Source organism: Cydia splendana, chromosome 15, assembly GCF_910591565.1.
Source record: "Cydia splendana chromosome 15, ilCydSple1.2, whole genome shotgun sequence".
In the NCBI taxonomy this organism is placed as follows: domain Eukaryota; kingdom Metazoa; phylum Arthropoda; class Insecta; order Lepidoptera; family Tortricidae; genus Cydia; species Cydia splendana.
In genome coordinates this window covers 5,541,338-5,559,250 of record NC_085974.1, presented here as the reverse complement: position 1 = coordinate 5,559,250, position 17,913 = coordinate 5,541,338, and the positions used below count along the sequence as shown (strand labels likewise).

General features: G+C 40.1%; 1 protein-coding gene across 1 annotated transcript; it reads left to right on the top strand.

Moving 5' to 3' along the window:
• The first annotated feature begins 1,017 nt into the window (after positions 1-1,017).
• LOC134797354 (uncharacterized) lies at positions 1,018-16,730 on the top strand. The gene is made up of 11 exons (XM_063769575.1): positions 1,018-1,162; positions 1,530-1,708; positions 2,219-2,700; positions 4,803-4,938; positions 9,368-9,465; positions 9,878-10,039; positions 10,110-10,256; positions 10,325-10,475; positions 11,498-11,620; positions 12,972-13,067; positions 15,501-16,730. Exons 1-11 carry the CDS (start codon positions 1,145-1,147, stop codon positions 15,856-15,858), a joined length of 1,950 nt encoding a protein of 649 aa, XP_063625645.1. The 5' UTR covers positions 1,018-1,144; the 3' UTR covers positions 15,859-16,730.
• The last annotated feature ends 1,183 nt before the right edge of the window (positions 16,731-17,913 follow it).

The following is a 17,913-nucleotide window of genomic DNA, read 5'->3' as shown; positions in this document are numbered from 1 at the left end:
ACGCAGTGCCAATGTTATTTTAAATGTCAAACCTCTATGAAATTTTGACGTGGGTATAAATAGCACTTGCACTCCGTGGGCTATCAAAATCACTGCAGCCTTTTCTTGGTCTGACTCTACCAGTTCGGCGGACGATATCAACCTGTCAGTTAAACGCAAAATTTTACAGCTCCATTTTACAGTTAGTAAAGTACATTTGTTCTCCTTAAGATAAGTATGTATATATCGTCGCCTAGTAGGTATGTACCCATAGTACAAGCTTTGCTTAGTTTGTGGGTTGTGGGACTTGTGGGTAGGTCGATCTGTATAAAATGTCCTCTAATGTTTATTTATGCCTCAGATTTATACGTATTATTTATTAATTAAAAAAATACTAGAGTTGCTCAAAATATCTGACTCTAACGCCTTGACAATAGAGGCGTGTTCAGATATTTGTGAGCACCTTGGCCGCTCCGATATATATGATGGCGACTGTACAAAAACTGGGCATTAGGTATCATCATCATCATCTCAGCCATAAGACGTCCACTGCTGAACATAGGCCTCCCCCTTTGGGGGGTGTATGCCATAATCGCCACGCTTGGCAGGCGGGTTGGCGATCGCAGTCGAGTACACCGAATTTGAGGGACGCTGCTGCCCGTCCACCGGTGGTCTTGGACGTAGTTTAAGGACATACCCGGGTCCTGGACGTAGTTTAAGGGCATTAGGTATAGCTATCGTTTTTATTATGGTACAATCTACGTTTAATTAAAACGTAATTTTGATACCGCATGCTATTTAATTATTTTTAGGATTAAGTATATAATAAAAACCACATAACACGCAATGTAGGTACCTTTCCGTACATTTTAGTTGTTGCGAGTGTTACGTTGGTTTGGTTTGCATTGTACTGCATATATTATTATAGCTAGCTATAAGCGAAATTTCGTTATGTGCCTCTCTATTGGTCGATTATGTAAGTGATAGAGAGGCAGATAACGAAATTTCCATTTTTAACCTAAACGACATAAGTTAAATAGTGAGAATCTCGATTGGCTCGAAGCTGACGAACTAAATTAATAACGTACCTAATTAAAAATCAGTTTCCATTGACATATCAAAACATTTAAAGTATTGGCGACGTATATGCCTATAATTGGATTAAATGCTTCCATGGACTACGGTGAGCAGTTACAATCTGGCGGTCGGTGCGGTTGTTTGCCACTGAATAATATAATAATTATTTGTTTTACTACGAAAAGTCTGCAACGATTTTGATAGCACACTCAGTGCAAGTGTTATTTTAAACGTCAAACTTTTATGAAATTATGACGTATAAATAACATTTGCACTGCGGATGCTATCAAAATTGTTGCAGACGTTTCTTGGTCTAACTCTATGTACGAGTATGTGCCCGATCTCAAAAAGCCGATTTTTTTCTTATTCCATGGCCGAGTCCTCGACGGAGTGGGAAAACGGCAACTTTGTTTAGCGCAGTGGGCCGAAATTTGCGTTTTTCGCACGAAGAACAAAAAAAAATATTCTTCCAGGTTTACCGCAGGGCGGGAAAGGGAAGGGCAATCCCAGCGCTACAGCGCGTCAGGGTTATTTTGGCGATTGCATTCTTATTTATCATGCACTCATTATACTCATTTTACATTGATTCATCAAACGAAGAAAGAAGACTCTCTAAAAAATACACAGTATTAATTCGCACAAAGGAAAGCACGTAAGAAACTGTTTGCACAATAAAAACTTTTGGGTCAAAATAAAGCAACTTTATCAATATAACCAGTGCAAGGTACTATTCTATCTCTCCCTTTCTTTCTTACATGTGTTCTGTTTTGTCTGTTTCTGTTCTGTATCTGTTGTAAATAGTTTTTAATTTTGGGTGCACTGAAAACCAGCGCCGTGTCTTACAGATACTGCTTCTTCTTCTTGCTTAGCGGCATCCTATTTGGTGTAGAGTCAGGCCGTGAATAGTCTGCAGCGATTTTGATAGCCCACGCAGTGCAAGTGTAATTTTAAACGTCAAACTTCTATGAAATTATGACGTATAAATAACACTTACACTGCGTGGGCTATCAAATCCGCTGCAGACTTTTCTTGGTGCGACTCTACCTACGTGTCTTTATTTAATTTGTTGTTGTTTATTTTTTGTCTGTTTGACGCCAAACAAATATTTTCTATTTATTACCTATATTTATTTTACATTGATACCGTTTCCATGATTCCACAGTTCCACGTCCAGATATATCCACCCACAGCTGTCCGAAGAGCTACCTAACGCAGCTGCTGCAAAAGAAAAAGCGAATAATCCCAGTCTTACTCAGTGGTCCGTAGCGGCCAGGCCTAATAATGTCAGTGACGTCACCATAAAGTTTTATGACTTTCAAGACCTAAACGACGACACTGGAGGCGAAGTGATCAATAACGTCAGCACCGTCAGTGGCGTAAACGTTGACATAAGCGTTGTCAAGGACGTTGATGTCACAAGTGACGTGAATGGCGTCAGTGGCGTAAACGTTGTCAGTGGCGTCAACGTCATTAAGGACACAAGCGTTGTCAAAGACGTTGATGTCACAAGGGACGTGAATGGCGTCAGTGGCTTCATAGTTCCGAGGGTTCCGAGTGACGTCGTCATCGTCAGTAACGATACTGAAGAAACTTTTGGATTAGCAAATAACGAACGAAAGCTGTGTGACTTACCGTCGGATTTAGGTACCTAACTATCATTTCTCATCATATTGAAATGACATGAAACACTTTTAAGCTGCCTAAAATAATTGTACCTTAGACACCCCTATACACACATGTAACGTCTCAATATAAATTGTATTAAAGTTAATTAAAACAAAGTAGATTGAACTTCTCTTATTGTTACATATTACAACTGAAATATTGTATTCTTTTTTTTTTTTTCTTATAAATATTGTAGATTGTATCGTGCAACTTTTGTTGAAATAGCTTTTATTTTTGCTACCACTACTATGTAACCTTTAGCGGAGGAATCGCTGACTCCCGAGTCACAGGCTCTGACCTAGTTCGGGAGACAGAGGCTCGACCTTGGTGAAACTGTCACAAACCTAATTATAAGCTTTCTGTATCTAGCATAATATTGATACTCTGTACTATGTTAGGTTTTAAGTGAATAAAGATTATTATTTGTATGTCTTTCCCATCACGGAACAATGGTGTTCCGGACCTTTGGGAGGCATGCGCGGAGCCGAAGCCAACACGTAGAGGCCCTTTTGACACTTTAATGAAATGTAAGGGGTACACCGAGCGGATGCTGCCCTTGCCCGTGTCATGGGACGCACGCAGAGGCAGCACCCGCCAGGGTGTAAGGACTATTGAGAGTTGATGGAATCTAAAATGTACTAGGTTATTGGGTGAAAGCGATGGACTAAGAACTGAGCTATGGGGTAAAAAACCGGACGCCTGCCTAATAAAACGGTATGCAATTTTATTTCCGGCAGACGGTGACTCGCCCTCACAAGATGGGCCCCCACAAAAAGCGACATCTGGGATGGCTCAAGGGCAACACCGGTGTGAGCGGCTCAGGGGTGTCGAGAGGTGTGCGCCGCTTTCTACCCAGTGGCTGTTAACAGCCACTGTGCCAACTCGCGCCTTATGCATATTTCACTTCCACCCCTGGAGCTTATAGCTCTAACGACTCCACTCTGGCCGGCCGGCTAAGGCAAGCCAGAGGCAGAGAATCCTGTCCCACCCACCCTCCTTGCGGGTAACAGAACTCTCCAGGAGCACTCGGGTACGTGAGGTCGCTAATCCCCAACAGCTCGCCACAAGCTGCCCTGCGTTGACTGATTGCACTGGTAAAACCAGCGGGCGATGGGGTCGTCACATCCCTACGCCTTTATTATTATTATTATTATATTGTTTGAACCTTACCACAGAAATAATTTTGTTTTAAACCGGTCTTCATCGCGTATAAATTAGGTAAGGTAAGGTAAGTTGACATTGTCGTTGTGGTCCCGGAGAAAGCTTACGTACTATAAGCAGTGGGCTCATTTAAACAGCGCGCGAACTCGAATGTGATTTTAGTTAAATCGATCGATCAACTAACGCAATGTACCTAATGAAACTCGCATGCGAGTTCTCGCACCGTCTTATGAGCCCAAGATGACAACAACATTTCCTGGCTGCGCGAGCTTTTCGAACAACCCACACTTGATGTTGCTCTTCAACGTATTGGGGCCCATTTCTCGAACGGTATTAGTCTAATATTATTAGTGTGTTACCATGGTAACCGATACGATTTGACAGTTCGTTGACTAATAATATTAGTCTAATACCGTTCGAGAAATAGGCCCTTGGACACTATTTTATTATTATTATTATCCTTACCACGAGTTTGACACTGACATATTCGCTAGCGACTGCGTAAACTAACTCACAATGCATCTCCCTCGCGGCGCGATTCGGGTAATGAATTAGAGATTAACTAGATACGATATAGTAAAGATATCTTCACTATTTCATATCTCGTGAATCTCTAATTCATTTCCCGAATCGCGGCGCCAGCCGCCATAAGGTACCTTTTGCAGTGGAACGTCACATATCTTTACTATTTCATATCTAGTGAGTCTCTAATACATTTCCCGAATCGAGCCGTCGTACTATCATTGGTGCTAGCGAGATGAATTGCGCAGTTGACGCAGCCCCGTAAAACTCATGAGGAGCGTACAGGTTAAAGTCCCGTTTTAGTGATTAACAATTGTAAAAAAAGTTTAATGTTATTGATGATTTTCGGGTAATGACTAATTTTAAAGCTTATTATATGAACTACATTCACGTTTCAGGTCCAATTTCAGCGAATACATCAGATATATCGCTTGATATCGTAGAGCAGAAATATCCTGAGGTGAAGTTGGGAGGGCGGTACTCACCGCTCGACTGCTTAGCTAGGCACAGAGTTGCGATCATAGTGCCATTCAGGTTCGTAAACATGGAATATATATGTTTATATTACTTCTTGAATGAGCTCTATTTACTCTAGACTCATTTATTTTATTTTATTTTTTTATTTAAAATTTATAATCAGGCAACAAGCCATATTACAAATACTTTACAGACTAACATATATGATATGCATTTTATAAACTTAAAAACAACACTATTTAGGGGACAAAACGGCGTGGCTCCGTCTTTGGTCGGTTCGGCAGTTTGCCCCGGAACCTCCGAAACACGACACGACACCCTAAACTACTACTTATTACTAAAGGTCAATTGTTATTTTATAACAATCTCGCGTTTTGTTCACATATTATAGTATTTTATACAATCGTGATATAATAGAGAGCTTTTCAGTCGAGTACCGTGTTTAGACAACGAAGCTTGCTGATGAGTTGTCGAAGTAAGGTACGAGATTGAAAAGCTTGATTATATCACTATTGTATACAATACTTTTTCTACGCGTCAAAAAAAATAATACTTTAAACTAGTAAGTAGAATCATATAGGTAAACAAACCAAAAGTATACAGCTAAGATAAGCGAGATACCTTCATACTCGTCCGCGCCCCCGCCCCGGCCGCCGTGGCCCGGAGGGTTGGTCGACACCTTCTCGTAACTTATGAGGCCCTGGTACTTGCTCCGCGCTAAATTAAATTTTTAGACAGTTGTTTTCTCGATTTTGGCCACCGTAGCATATGGAGACTAACAAGCAACGCTAAGTGGTTTTCGTAGTCTATGGATGTTGCTATATTAAGAGTGTCACATGCGCGTTTCTGACTTATGAAGCAATTATTTCTATGTACTTATACAACCTAAAATAAATAACTAATTTGAGCTATGGTTTTGTTTCGTCCTCTTGATCGCGGCGAGCTGTGATTGGTCAATTTCATTATAGTTGACTAAACTGTATCGAAATGAATATTATAGTCAGAATATAGTCGAGTTGGGAGCCCATACATTAAAAATACCCAATTGCAGTTTGGTATGAGAAATCTTAATTCACGAATTACAGTCGACGAGTAGAAAATTAGTACATTACTACAGAGGCTGGGAAGTAAGGGGTTGCCGGCCGAATGCATATAGACGGCCGAACGTAGTGAGGCCAAATAGTTATGAGGCCGACAACCCCTTTTCACGCCCAGGTATGTGCTTTTCTTAAACATACAATGAAATAATAAAAATTGATGATGATGATTGTTTCATGTCCTAATGTGATAGGTTATCAGTGGTGGGAGTGAAAATTTTATTATTTTTTCATTATAAAGTTTTTTTCTTTTTGTTTTTTTTTCTTTTCGTTTTTTTTTTAAATATGAATTAAATGTTTCTTACAGAGGAACGAACATTTTATTATTTTTGTGCTACGACGCATGGTTTAGAGTTTAGGAGATACAGCCGTATAAATTTTTTTCTTGCTTTTTTATTTTTTTCTTTTCTTGTGTTTTTTTAAATGTTATTAAGGGGTTTCCTAAAGGGGAACGAAAATATGATTATTTTTGCGCTATGACGTACGGTTTAGGAGATACAGCATTATAAAGTTCTTTTCTTTTTTGTGTTTTATTTTTAATATTAATTAGGGGTTTCTTACAGAGAAACGAACATTTTATTATTTTTGCGCTACGACGCACGGCTTACGAGATACAGCCCTATAAATAGACTTTCTTGTTTTTTTTTTCTTTTTTGTGTCTTTTAAATATTACTTAGGGGTTTCTTAAAGGGGAACGAAAATTGGATTATTTTTTTCGCTACGACGTACGGTTTAGGAGATATGTACCTACAGCATTGTCAAGTTTTTTGTATTTTTTTTTCTTTTTTGTGTTTTTTTTTAAATATTAATACAGAGGAACGAACATTTTATTATATTTGCGCTACGATGCACGGTTTAGGACATACAACTAGACGTGTGCGCCGATTAAAAAACGATCGGCGGCGGCGTTTGCGGAAAAATCGGCGGCGGCGGCGTGTTTTCGGCGTGAAATCGGCGTGACCTTGACTTTCAGGTTTCTAAAGAAAAATCATTAATTTGTCGTTTGTTCTTTATAATTCAGGTTGCTGGTACTGAACTACGTAATCTACGTATAGTTAGTATAATCTACGTATAGGTTTTGAGTAAAATAGGGTTTGTAAATGAATATATGATACACGGCGGCCACATACAAAGAAGAGGAAAAGACCATGTCGTCAATATAGCACTGAACCTTCCGGAACAACCGAGAGGAAGAGGAAGACCAAAATCCACATGGTGATCCAATATTAGAGCCGATCTAAAGAACCTGAACATAACAGAAGAGACAACCCAGAATCGACTACTCTGGCGCAAAATGACAAGGAGACCCGACCCCACGTAGGTGGGATAAGGGAAGGAGGAAGAAGAGAAATGAATATATGATAGGTATAATAACTCGATTATCCTAGTAACTGGCTTGTAGTAAGGGATTACCTGGTCCCAATGACTCAATCCGATCTGATCCATTTTGTCATGCTGTAAACGGCTTATCTTCAAATGTCCTTGAAATATCCTAGATATAGTGGACTGCTCTGGCTTCCCGTTAATGGTTTTCCTGTCGTATAAGCACTAGGCTGGCTGAGAAGTATCTTCTTCTTTCTCGTTTTCTCATTGCTGAGGATTGTGACCACATGTAATTTGTCTCAATTTCGTGCAGTCATAAGCCGTGTGGAATGCCGCCAGCCATCGACCATCTCACACATGCTCCACTCTGAGCACGTTTGCCATTCATTGGGCCTAAATTCATATTATGTTTCGCCACATCATGCGTTGGAAACCGCATAACGTGTCTGAAGAAAGATGTTGTGGAAACCCGAGTGGCGATATTGATATATTTGAAAATTAAGGGGTTTGTTCTTCTAGCTGTATGCAGCAGTCTTTGCCAACACTAAATCTCTAAAGTGCCAACCTTTGCACGTTACCCTTTTTGAGACTCGCTGTTCAGCACCATACTGGAATATAGGAAAGACGAGAACTCGTACCACCAAGATATACAAACTTGCTCGCTTTTTTGTAATCGCCGAGTGCGTCGGTAGCTCGGAGTAGGTACGTTTGCCCTGTCTACAACCATTACTTTGCTCTTGGAATGGTTCATCTTAAGACCACTCTAGAACTTTCAACTTCCATTTTCTTCAGAAGAGCCGCCTTTTCGATGTATTTCTTGTTGTTATTCCCGTAAGACTGTCGACAATAGTACTAGCAAGGATGATGATCGCAACGACACATTAGCTAGTTAGTTTTCCTTTTCTGTTGCTCTTTGAGGTTCCATGGTACATGAGCCCTGTGTTTTCGTTGCCTAGTTAATTGCAATGTAGTTAAGTATTTTCATGATATAGCATTCTGACTTCGTATGTGAGGTGAGGGCATAAAAATTCTAATTAATAGTTGAATGTGAATACACAATTTATAGGAAAAAATCTTACTGCATATAATGCTCCCTCATCTTTCTTGACGCTGAACACTAAGGATTACTCAGTCTCTTTAATGGGTGTGTCAAATAGTTTGTGCAACTGGCTATTCTCTTTATATATAATACAAAAAAATCCAAATAGTAATCCAAATATCAAGTTAAAATAGCTGATTAACAACACTCAAGGTCACGCCGATTTCACGCCGATCATTCATCGGCGGCGGCGGCGTGGCAAAAAAGCCCGGCGGCGGCGGCGCGCCGGCGCGGCGCACACGTCTACATACAACCCTATAAACATATTTCTTTCTTTTTTTTATTTATTTTTTATTTTTGTGTTTTTTAAATATTACTTGGGGGTTTTGAAAGGGGAACGAAAATTTTATTTGCGCTAGGACGCCCGGTTTAGGAGATACAGCCCTATAAAGATTTAAAAAAAAGCAATCGTGCCATAAACCATAAGCAAATACTGCCAATAGTTTTTTTTAAAGCGTTGCGATAGTGTACTACCACTTTAATGGCTGAATGCCACGATGGTGTGTCACAAATATCTATGAAACGGAAATTAAAAAACGACGACGTGAGCTGGTGCAACTCAAAAACAATGAAATTATATATAGCGGTAGATCCGTTTGTGCAATTGTTATTTTATCAATTTATTGTGGTTTTGAACTGCATGAGTTTAATACGACCTTGGCGACTGTCGCAAACAAGCCCTCAGACCGCGTGGCCTTGGTCCGTCCCGGACCGTGTAGACAGTTGTTTCCGACAAAATTTGACCAAAACTGACCAAGAACAGACCAAGGTCAGACGGTTAGAAGGCTTGTCGGCGACCGTGTAGCAAGGGCTATCTAACTCTCACACGACTTTCACTTTATTTCGCACGCACCAATGCTGATTGGTGCGTGCGCGATGTGCGATCTTCAAGGTCACTTCAACACAAAGTCAAAACCGTGACAAATTGTAAGATCGGAATTGGGCTCTCGTTAACTTATATTTGCAGAGATAGACTGAAGAACTTGGCAACATTCTTGAATCACATGCATCCGTTTCTGATTAAACAACGATTAGATTATGGTATATTCATCGTGGAACAAAAAGGTAGGTATCTATTTAAAATAACTGTCACTTTTGTGCTAGCTGTCCAATAAATAGAGTCTGACGTGGAAAGAGAAGAGTCGGAGTTATTGGATCCCAACCCAAAACTTTTTATTTTTTGCCATTTTCAAAATTAACTCGCTTTTAAGTTACCGCAATGCACCTTAGAGCCTCTTGCACATTCCAGGGTTGGCCAACTAACTCCGAGTTAACCGTTTATACAGGGTTAAAATGTACGTTTAACTCCGAGTTTAACGGTTAACTCCGAGTTAGCTAACGTGCAAGTGGCCCTTAATGAATTGTTGAACAACTACTTTTTTCCACTATTTCGGAATTTGTCGTATAATCAAAATTGTTTAGCAAGACCTCTCTCAGAACATGGTTCTCACTTCTCATGTGATCACCGTTTGTTCAGGCACACACGAGTTCAACCGCGGCAAGCTCCTGAACGTAGGTTTTCTCGAGGCTGGTGGATGGGAGTGCTACATATTCCACGACATCGATTTGTTGCCGCTCGACCAGCGGAACCTCTACACTTGCCCGCATCCGCAGCACCCGAGGCTGTATGAAGCCGCCGGTGCGTTGGAGGAAAATGAGGACAAGTAAGATTTAAGAAAGTACCTACATGTAATCTGGTGACTTTTAAGAGCTCATCATGCAGCTCATGAACGTGGGTTTTCTCGAGGCTGGTGGATGGGAGTGCTATATATTCCACGACATCGATTTGTTGCCCCTCGACCAGCGGAACCTCTACACTTGCCCGCATCCGCGGCACCCGAGGCTCTATGACGCCGGTGCGTTGGAGGGAAATGAGCTCGAGTAAAATTTAAAAAAGCATCTACATGTAATCTGTGTCTTAAAGAGCTCATGCAGCTCATGAACGTGGGTTTTCTCGAGGCTGGTGGATGGGAGTGCTACATATTCCACGGCATCGATTTGTTGCCGCTCGACCAGCGGAACCTCTACACTTGCCCGCATCCGCGGCACCCGAGGCTGTGTGATGCTGCCGCTGCGTTGGAGGGATGAGGACAAGTAAGATTTAAGATAGTAGCTACCTACATGTAATCTGGTGACTTTTAAGAACTCATCATGCAGCTCATGAACGTGGGTTTTCTCGAGGCTGGTGGATGGGAATGTTCCACGACATCGATTTGTTGCCGCTCGACTAGCGGAACCTCTACACTTGCCCGCATCCGCCGCACCCGAGCCTGTATGACGCCGGTGCGTTGGAGGGAAATGAGCTCGAGTAAGATTTAAGAAAGCATAGTAACGTATTGTTATTAGGACGCAACCTTTGGATGATACCTATATGTCTACTCTTATCTAAGCATTAGAGATGCAACGGATAGTTGTTTGGTCGGATACCGGATATCCGGCCTGCCCATCGGCCGAATATCTGGTATCCGGCCACCGAATATTCGGCCGGCGAAAGTATACCTACATTTCGGTATTTCAGGTGCGCATTGTGCAGGTTTTGATATTTATTTATTTTTAATTTTAATTTGACCTGTTTCCTAGTGAACATTCGCGCGGACTCATTTCTAGGTTCGAAATGAGTGCGCGTGCAAGTCAGTGGAATGTTGAAATTGTTTTATAATAATAAACGAGTGCGATTATGACCGTGACTGTTTCTTAAATCCAATTTTGTTTACTTCGAAATCAAGCAATGTTACTATCCGGTATCCGGCCGGATAGTAGGTCACTATCCGGTATCCGGCCGGATATTAAAATAATGGGCGGATAGGCTGGATACTGGATAGTAACCGAATATCCGGTGCATCTCTACTAAGCATCTCTAATTCTCTATCTCTGCTATTATCCGACTTCACATGACACTGTTTTGCCTCAAGCAAAACACCTGGTGGTATGGTATACCCGAATTAATATCAAAACAAATTCAAATCCAGGCAAATTATTGGTTTAAACTTTAACGATTGTCACTTTATTCACATTAACGGGACTTATTCCAAATTTTAATAAAATCGTGCTCTCTGAGAATATGAATACTTTTTTAAAGAGGTTTCTAATGTTTTAGAGCTAAATTGAAAGCGAATTTTGGCGGAGTCTCAGCCCTGACTGTGGAGCAATTTGCCAAAGCGAACGGCTACTCCAATGGTTATTGGGGATGGGGTGGCGAGGACAATGACTTGTATTACAGGTAAACATTATCTTTTATTATTGAATTAGCGACCCGCTCAGGCTTCGCACGGGACAACAGATTATACACCTAGAATTCTTATCTTATACCTTCCTCAAGAATCACTCTATTGATAGGTGAAAACCGCATGAAAATCCGTTCTGTAGGTAGTTTTTGAGTTTATTGCGAACAAACATACAAATACACAGACAGAAGCGGCGGTGGACTTTGTTTTATAAGGTGTTGATGATTATGGGCCTTTTGGGTGCCATATCGACCAGCAGTGATCTATTGTGGCGGCTTTAATGTTATTACTAATGCCCTTACCAGGATTTGAACTCAGGACCATCGGCTTCATAAGGGACACTACCCACTAGGCCAGACAGGTCGTCAAACGAAAACAGTATTCCAACAACCCAAACAACAACAACAGCACCCACAAAAACAACAAGCATTTAAACAGTACTCTATATGAGCCGGGGCAGTGATGCAGGGATGTAACGGATGTGGTTTTATCGGAACCGAAAACGGAAACAGATGTTTTCAATTTAGTTTAACGGAACCGAAAACGGAAACGGAACCGAAAACGGAAACGGAATCGAAAACGGAACCGGAACCAGAATCGGAGCCTGACTTTTTAACGATGTAGTCGTTTTCCCCTTTCTAGAATAAACCTTCAGACAAAGTTTACACTTAGCCGTGTCCCCACTAACTTCATCAAAATAGTTCCAAATCAATCTTGATTTCGGCTTCATTGTGCGTTTTTTTACACACTAACATTCACCACACACACTACACACAGTCAGTAGTCAGTACACAACAGAACACATACGATTTTAATTTTAATAACACGAATAAAACAAAGTATACAGACAAACAACAAATTAGCGTAGCACGTGGCAAGCGGGGCGATGAGCGAATGACTGGTATGAACCTGTTTGTTTTTGATGTACGCCGCCGCCGCCGCGCGAAGCATTGACATCCGTTATAACTTCCGTTTCAAACATAACGGAACCGGAACAGAAACGGATGTGTAATACCAAACGGAAGTTCCGCCTTAACGGAAACGGAACCGGAGCTCCGTAACATCCCTGCAGTGATGGCACTCTCCGTAGTTGCGCTGCACGCACCGTTGCCCGTTGCTTTTAACTAGTCTGTAAAGAGCCAGCCATTTCTGTCAGTAGAAAAGAGCGGCAAATTTAAAAAATGTAATAAAATTGTATTTCGCGCCTTTCTCTACTGACAAAGTTGTTTGACCGGTATAGTTTTTAACCCGCTGTCTGTCTGTCTGTCTATGGGATCGTAGCTCTCCAACGGATGGACCGATTTTGATAGATTTTTAAAATGTCGGTTAATTTGATTTTACTTGCAGATTGTCAGGTTTGGGGTACACAGTCACACAGTACAACTCAGCTATAGCTCGGTATGTAGCGTTGAAACACAAACAAAAATCACGGAACCCAAGAAGGTAACGTTGTTTCTAAATTAATATTATATTAACCTTTTCGACGCCGTGTCAAACTCAACAGCTACTCGGACGCCACGTCACCGAAGTGTCAAAATTGAAATTGAACTTTACGCATATTCACGTAGGTCTATGTTGCTCTGTGGTCTGGGACTGAAATTTACAAACGGAATGCGTATTATATGTGTATCCTCGTTTACAACAATCTACCATCAGAAATTTGGAATCTTGAAGGCAATGAATTCAATTGTACCCTTAGAATTTGGTTAATCCGTCTTTGGCGTTGGACCTGCGGTGCGGATATATCGGTCATTGGCGTCCAAAAGGTTAAGGGTCCGCAGCAAGCTCGGCCGAATTTCACCTTCCCATACAAACGAAGTTTCGTTCTCATTTTAAAACTATAGTTTGTCAAACCAATTTGTCAGTCAGTATAAGAACCAGGAAAACTATACTCATCCTTTTCTTTTGGGTGCTAGTACTAGTGTAAGACAAAGATAGTATGATTCTCTCTGTCTATGATTGAAATGAGACAGTCCTTTGACAAACTATACGTGTTGGATTGTAATGAAACTTTGCACATAACAATGACATGAGGGATATATCTATGCCTGTAATTAGTTTATACTTATGTATAGCTCTAGGTTAATAAACAAACGAAAAAGATTAGATTTTCGTATGAAAAACTTAAATTCGCTATAGGTGTATTTATAACTATGGTATCTGAAGCTACATAAACTAATTACAGGAATAGATATAGGCACCTTATTCTATTGTAGGGGCTATTCATAAATTACGTCATTTCAAATTAGGGGGGGGGGGTCTGGAGATCGGATGACGGTAGCATGAAGTAGGAGGAAATGGGGTCGTTTGAAGCATGATTTTTGGATGATTATAGGGGGGGGGGGGGGTCAAAAATCGTCAAAAATCGATGACGTAATTTATGGACAGCCCCAAAGTACAATTGAGTTTCAGAGTAATCTAGTTAGTCGTTTTAAAATGAGAGCGTAATAACTACGTTTGTATGGAGAACCGAGCTTGCTGCGGACCCTTATAGATAGCTAGCAATGATTTAAGGAACTACCGTAAAATGGGGTGAGTAGGGATTACGAGGGCAGTTGAGTTATGAATGGGGTGAGGAGGGATGGCAGGCTACTGCTACGTAAATTATATTTTCTATTAACAAATTAAGCTATTGTAATGTTCATAATCCCAAAGTGTCAATCCAACAATTTTCAAAACTCACCTTAGTAGGAAATCCCTCTTCACCCCTACTACGGGATGAGCTGGGATTTCCTACTATTTATTATTTATCTAGTTATGAAATGGAACTACACAAAATCATACAAAAAACTAAAATTCAAACGACCGGAACATTTATTATGTATAAAAATCAGTTTGCCACATGTAAAATAAAGTTTTATTGAGGTTTGAATGTCAGTTTTGTCCCTACTCACCCCATTTTACGGTAAATAATTTATTTTATTTAAATACCTACCTGCTACATTACTATTATTTATATTTATATCTAAGCCCATGGCATTCTTGAATTATATTCAACTTTGGTACAGTCAGCGTCAAAAGTACTAGTGAGACTGCGCGTTAAAGCCCATTTGGAAAAGTATTCCAAAATGGCTGATACTTTTGGCGCGCTAACTTAACGTAAAAATATACCTAAATAAAAAGTTGTACCATAACGCGGTAGTCTTAAAAATATTCCTTGGAAGTAAGATTAGGTGTCCTAAGGGGCTATTCATAAATTACGTCATTTCAAATTAGGGGGGGGGGGGGGTCTGGACATCGGATGACGGTAGCATGAAGTAGGAGGAAATGGGGTCATTTGAAGCATGATTTTTGGATGATTATAGGGGGGGGGGGGGGTCAAAAATCGTCAAAAATCGATGACGTAATTTATGGACAGCCCCTAAACCGTGTCCTGTTTCTGTCATTGTAAATATTATTGCTTTTAAATTGTTAGTTTAATGGGGTCAAACTCAAAACCATGTTCAGATCTTTCCTGTGGACATACCGACATACCCAAAAGACGAAGATGAAAGGGACTCCTTTTATTTGGATAAGTATGACAAAAACAATAAGTACCTACATTGCCCACAAACTGTTAACTATTGTACTGAGAGAAAACATTACAGTTCGGATGACCACACAAAGTTTTTTCTCCTGTGAAATCACAGTACAGTACAGTACAGTAGTTTGGATAAGTGTGATAAAATTATCACACTTATCCAAATAAAAGGAGTACCATTTCATGTGGATAAGGGTTAAATAATGGAATTAGGCTTTATAGCCCTTAAATTTTGGGTATGTTCAGGAAGACCTGAACATGGTTTTGAGTATGACGTAATGGTAAATTTTAAGACGCCATTCTAATTTGTAAATAGACGCAACATTAGACCAATTTTCAGATTTCAATTCTTCCAGATACCGACTGCTCCTCCAAACGATCAAGGCCTTCCAATTCGACGGATTGTCCTCCTTGGAGTACAAACTTGTTTCCAAAACTCACAATAAACTCTACACCCACATAGTGGTCAACATCGACCATACGTACGATGAAGTACAAGAGCTGTTCCAAGAGCATAACAGTTTTAAACGTTTGAAGGAAATGTTTGTTCTCCGTGCAAAGCAAAGTCTTCTTCACAACTCAACAACTGTACATAAACGTAAACGTCGACCAGGGATTACAAGACCTTATTCAAGATTTACAAGACCACGCCGATTTTATACTTACAGAGAACCGACTGTTCATTCTTCATTCAGTACCATGATGCCTTTTTGATGATGAGAGATTTTTGATCTGGGGAAGTGCTTGCTGTCGGGTCTCTCCTATCTACTTTTCACACTTGGACTTCATCGGATATATTTAAATGCTGAAATCAAGTTCGTTAAAAAAAACTGTGACATAATGACAGATGACGGTTTTTGCCATTTTCTTTCCACTTTCCAGTCTTTAACAAAGGGAAGGAGAATAAAATACAAGCAATTTAAAAAACGAAAAATTTATTTATAAAAACCAATAAGACAAAATAAAATTCAATGAGCTTATCACCTTTTCTTAAGTATCTCAATGGTCACTTATATTACCTACCGGTTGTATACATTCCTAACTTGCGCTTCGCGCTTGACACATTCCCAAATAACCTTCTTTAGACCCACGTCGAAGAATATTATATACCAACGGACTTTGGCTATCGTGGATTATAAAATAATAAACTTAAATATTTCTAGTTGTTCGTCGTTTGCATTATTTTATATGTACAATTTTTCATAAAATTAATTAAAATTATCTTTCACGGAACGGCATTAAAATAATGTATTGCTAGAGGCTTTTATATATGTCAAATCTCAAAATAAAATTATAACTTTTATTAACACATTGAGTGCCGGGAACCTTCTCGGTTCGTAGTCACTTTCCTCTACAAAGCGTGATCGGCTACGTCAACCGACACGCGCGGCTATAGTCCAATATCGTGGCGTGGCGTTCAAAGGATTAAGCGCGACCTTGGTCTATAAGATTCCTGTATCCTTTCACAACAGTTAACGCATGCATTCTGTAAATCTCCTTTAAATTCGACTTTAATGTAAATTTGCTACGAAGATAAGTTCTAAGAATACGCTGTCCTGCTTTATAATTCTCACTTTTGTAACGTGGCTCTTCCTGCTTCCACTTAAAGTCTAGTTTTCATTAGCCCACGTGGTCAAAAGCAAAAACTATAATGTGATTAATTTGAGATGATACAAAAGCTAGTGTCACTAAAAGTACCTTAGTTCATTTTAGTAACTAAGGTCAATGTGGAGAAGACCGTCTATAGTTCTTTCGTCGCTTCTAACCCTTGCGTGTGTACACATACAGATAGCATAAGAATGAAGCTGTATAGCTGTATAAGAAAGAATCTGGCCATGTCTGAGCAAATTATGTAATACAAATACGAGAGTTCTTGCCCTTTGACAGTCTTTCCAACCAAATATTTTATATGCCGGTCTTCACCACACTGACCTTAGTTCAACATACGGAATTGGGGTATAGTTTATGCCTAGTTCTTCCTACCTCAATTTAAAACTCATTTCTAAAATGTTTAACAATCCACTGTCAATATCACCCTTCCTTTATAATCTAGGCCTTAATATTAGCTAAGCAGAGAATTCAAGTAGGTAACCATATTTTTTCTTTGGATACAGAGTGTAACGGCATTCTATTCTAAACAAGATGCTCCAAGGACCTAATACTAGAGAATATAGTCACCTGCAATAATATGTTACACAACGAACGCCACAAAAATATCTGACACGATCTTATTTGAGCCAAGAGCATGTTACATATTTTTGCGGCCTTAAGAGTAACATATTATTGCAGGACTATACGCACATGAAATACAAGAAATAAGTTATCATTTATAATCCTGCTGAATTTCACTACTATCGTAAAAAAAAATTTAACGATATTTCTTATGTACTTATCGCCACATATGTATCTGTTGTACTTACAAAATTCTAACAATAAATAAAATGACATGAGCATATTAACAAGAGTAGGGTCCTAGGAGCTAAGGCAAAAGCATTACAACTAACTATAATCATAAAAACAATTGAACATAGAAGCGCACACCATCCACTGAGCGCCACTTGCACCATTCCACTAACCCGGGTTAACCGGTTAAACCTGGGGTTACCACGGTTGTAGTACAATTTGACACGGGGTTAACGGTTTAAACAGTGGCGTAGTGTGAACTAATGTAGCCGTGGGCGAATCCGCATCTATAAGGCCCTTTTGTTTCACTGTCCCCGAAGGGGCCTCGCGCGAGGCCCCCCTTGGGGCGCGAGGCCGTGGGCGATG

Excerpts from the sequence above, each read along its gene's own strand:
- LOC134797354 (XM_063769575.1), top strand. Across the intron at positions 1,709-2,218 it reads ATTCGCACAAAGGAAAGCAC|TTCCACGTCCAGATATATCC; the intron begins GTAAGAAACTGT and ends ATGATTCCACAG. Across the intron at positions 10,257-10,324 it reads CCCGAGGCTCTATGACGCCG|AGCTCATGCAGCTCATGAAC; the intron begins GTGCGTTGGAGG and ends TGTGTCTTAAAG.